Source organism: Dasypus novemcinctus, chromosome 3 (genome assembly GCF_030445035.2).
Source record: "Dasypus novemcinctus isolate mDasNov1 chromosome 3, mDasNov1.1.hap2, whole genome shotgun sequence".
Lineage (NCBI taxonomy): Eukaryota > Metazoa > Chordata > Mammalia > Cingulata > Dasypodidae > Dasypus > Dasypus novemcinctus.
Window position 1 is genome coordinate 12,506,989 of NC_080675.1, and position 3,288 is coordinate 12,510,276.

At 54.5% G+C, this 3,288-nt stretch overlaps 1 protein-coding gene across 1 annotated transcript in view; it reads left to right on the plus strand.

Annotated features, from left to right (window-relative positions):
- Nucleotides 1-2,128, plus strand: part of SERPINA12 (serpin family A member 12) — a 45,950-nt gene extending 43,822 nt beyond the window's left edge. Inside the window, exon 5 of the mRNA XM_004455909.4 lies at nt 1,640-2,128. Within this exon, the coding sequence (XP_004455966.2) occupies nt 1,640-1,831 (192 nt within the window). The 3' untranslated portion in view covers nt 1,832-2,128. The remainder of the gene's footprint in view (nt 1-1,639) is intronic.
- The last annotated feature ends 1,160 nt before the right edge of the window (nt 2,129-3,288 follow it).

Genomic DNA, 3,288 nt, shown 5'->3' on the forward strand with positions numbered 1-3,288 from the left:
TCTTTTACCCAAAAATGGGGGTGTTTGACTCTGCGTCTTAGGGCTCCTGTGAGCACCAGGTAAGGAAACGAATGTGGAAATATTTTACAAGCTCTGAAGGGCTGTCGTAAAGCAGCCCCCTCCTCTGCCTCAGCTTCCACTTCCCCTGCATCCTCCTCTTCCTCCCTTGGCCGTGCTTTCTGGTTGTGCAAAGCCCTGCGGAATTTGAAGTGGAATCAAATTGCCGCAGCGGAGTCTACGAAGGCCCGCTCCTCCGAAGCAGGGGGTCTCACCCAGGTCTGTGAGCTTGAATGGGAAATTCAGAAAAAAACGTTATTCTCGTGGGGATGTCTTGGTGTGGGTGTGATCTACTTATTAAATGATACACTGTATAGTGTGGACTTAGCCCATGGTTTTCACCTGACCGGCAAAGGGGTCCACGGAACAGAAAAAGGGTTGAAGCCCTGCTCTGAAGACGTGCCCATGCTTGCCTCCTCCTGGCCTTTGGCTCGCGGCCGGGGCAGGGGAACGTGCTTATTCAGAAGTGGAAACACCAGGCCCGGGAAGAACACGTGCAGGTCCCCTGCTGCGCCCTCTGAAGCCCCCTCGCTCTTTAAGATGCGAGGAGAGAACGGGAACCACATCTGTGGTCCTCGGACGTCCCCAGACAAGGCCCCTTTCAAATAATTTCTTCTCCAGTGTGCAAGAGAAGGAGCGCTAAGAGAATAGTCGCCCTGTTAAGTTTTCCTTCCACGGACTCTCTGTAAACTAGGGCTTCTTAACTTTTTTGTTCCACAGACCCCTTTGCCAGTCAGGTGAAATGAATACAGCTGTAATTTATGCATTGCATATGATCAGAAGTGCAGGAAATGCTAGATTCCAGTTAGAGGTCAGAGAAAATAAAGATAATAAGTTGATTTTCTTCAATTCAAGCTCAAGGACCCCCCTGAAATCTTTCCATGCACCCCAAGTGGTCCAGGGATCCCTGGTTAAGAGCCCCTACTCTAAACTTTCAATGCCAGCTACCCCTTTTCTAGAGGCCTTTATTGCCCACACAGTGGCTCATTTCTTTTCTGTAGTAAAATGAGCTGAGAGCTGAAGGTCGATGTAGGGTATTGTCCTGTTTTCTTTAGGTCAAATGATTAGAGTCTTGCCAGTAGAATGAAATGAATTCCACAGAGATACTGAAATCCCCCAGTCTCCATTGCCTACTCCCAGGTGTTGATGCTCTGGGGTGGCTTTGGGGTATGACCCTCTCAAGCAGCAAACCCAGAATCTGGCTCCCTTTTACTCCCCACCAGACAGATCAAAGGGGCTTCTGGGTGGGCATGCTGCAGCCTTCCTTCTATCTAGCTCAGATGCCATTGATTGTAGTTGATTTTTCCTGTAATTCACAAAAAGGAGAGCAAACCCCACTTGCTTCCCAAGCTCCCTGTATCTGATGCTCCACCTGCATTGTACTTTCCATCGTGCTGCATCTGCTCGTTGCATACCCTTCAACGCCTGAATACCAGGCAGCAGTGGAAAAGCTCAGAGCCCTGGGTGGAGGGTGGCTACTCTCCTGGGTGCCTTTGGCCAAAGCCTCTCCCTCTCTGGGCTTCTTGCCAGCCTCTGAGTATCTTGAATGGCACTGACCACCCCAATCCCCTACTTTTTCCAGGCGGTCCACAAGGCTGAACTGAAAGTAGATGAGAGGGGCTCAGAGGCTGCCGCGAGCTCTGCAATGGAGACACTGCCCATGGAGACGCCAATAGACATCAGGTTCAACAGAACCTTTCTGATGTTGATCGTCGAGGACATCACGACTACCGTGCTCTTCTTGGGAAAGATTGGCAACCCGAGTGGGAAGTAAAGGGGGAATTCCGGCTTGCTGTGGATGAACCATGGCCTGAGGCTGAAAATGTCTCCTCTCCCTGGGATAGAGGCCTCAGGGATATTCTTCTAACCCCACATCCTCACGCTCTCCTAGGGAGCCAGGGGGCAGACGAGCCGCAGCATTGGCTTTTGGGGCTTCTGCCGGGCCATTTCACCTGCCCAATCCCTTCCTGCTTATTTGAATTTGCCATTATATGCCCCACCCCTCACCCACTCAAAGGTGTTTTCCTCTTTTTCCTGGCAGGAGGAGGATTTTCCAATAAATATACTCCAAGGACCACTGGCTGTTGGTAGATAATTTGGGGAAGCTGTGAGCCAAGGCAAGAGCCTGCGGTTCGGGGCCAGAGAGTCTCTGGGGTTGTGAAATAGCTAGCACAACGCTTTAGAAAGACTGGGTGCCCTTGGGGAGCTCCCAGCCTTGGGTCTTTTGCAGTTATCCTTCCTGAAGTGTCTGGGCCGTGGGCTCAGCCAGGCATCCATCCAGGTGGCAAATCAGCCCTTGAGCAGCCAGGAGCAGCAGCTAGGACTCAAGGTCAGGTTTGACTGACTCCAGAGTCACTCTTTTAGGTGTAAAGAGGGAGATCCTGGGGTTCCCCCACCTTATGGTCAAAGTCAAGGCCTGCAGTTTGAATCTTAGCAAGCTCAGTTGAAGAGGGAGTGGTGCCCCAGAAACATGGCCCTGCAGGATCTCTCTGTGGTCACGAGGGGGCGCCAAGTGCTCACAGGAGAGTTTTCATTTCAGGCGGCAGGTCCATTCCCCCGCAGCGAATAGTGAGCCCCCATGCGGCCCGCGCTTGGAGGAGACTTCGGCTGGCTTGGTGGGGGAGAAGCCTGAGCCGATGCCAGCTGTCGCCCGCTGCGTGTGTCTAACAGTTCCGAGCTCGGGAGGCTCAGAGGTGAAGTGACTTCCCTATGACCTCGTGTGGAGCCAGAGGCAGCACGTGCTGGGGCCCTGCCTTCTGGTTTAGGGTGGGAGGGGTGTGGTTCACTCTGAACTGGGCGCCCCAACTCTTCATCTGTCCCAGAAGCCCGGTCCGCCTCGGTGCACGTGTACTCAGGAAGTGCCATCCCGTGCTGGGCATCGGAGGGTGGGGGAGCTACGGGGCGTGGAGGGAGCCCTGGAGACCCAGCCTCCGCCTGGGGGTGCCCACAGCCCGGAGAAGGCAGAGTGCTGAGGGGCTCCCCTCTGAAAGGGAGGGGCTGGGGGAGAAGGCCGGGACCCTGCACAGAGGGGCAGCCGGGCCTGAGCAAGCTCGTGCGTCCAGGGACAGGGACGTGGGGCCGGAGGTGCTTTGGTGACATCACCATCTCCCCTGCTCAGCCTGAAAAGGTGTGTGTGGGAAGACACCAGGGGGTCACGGAAACCCTCGGGTAAGCCACTTAACAGCGGGTGTCTCCCCTGAGCCTCAGCCTCGGCGTCTGTTTAAGACGGCG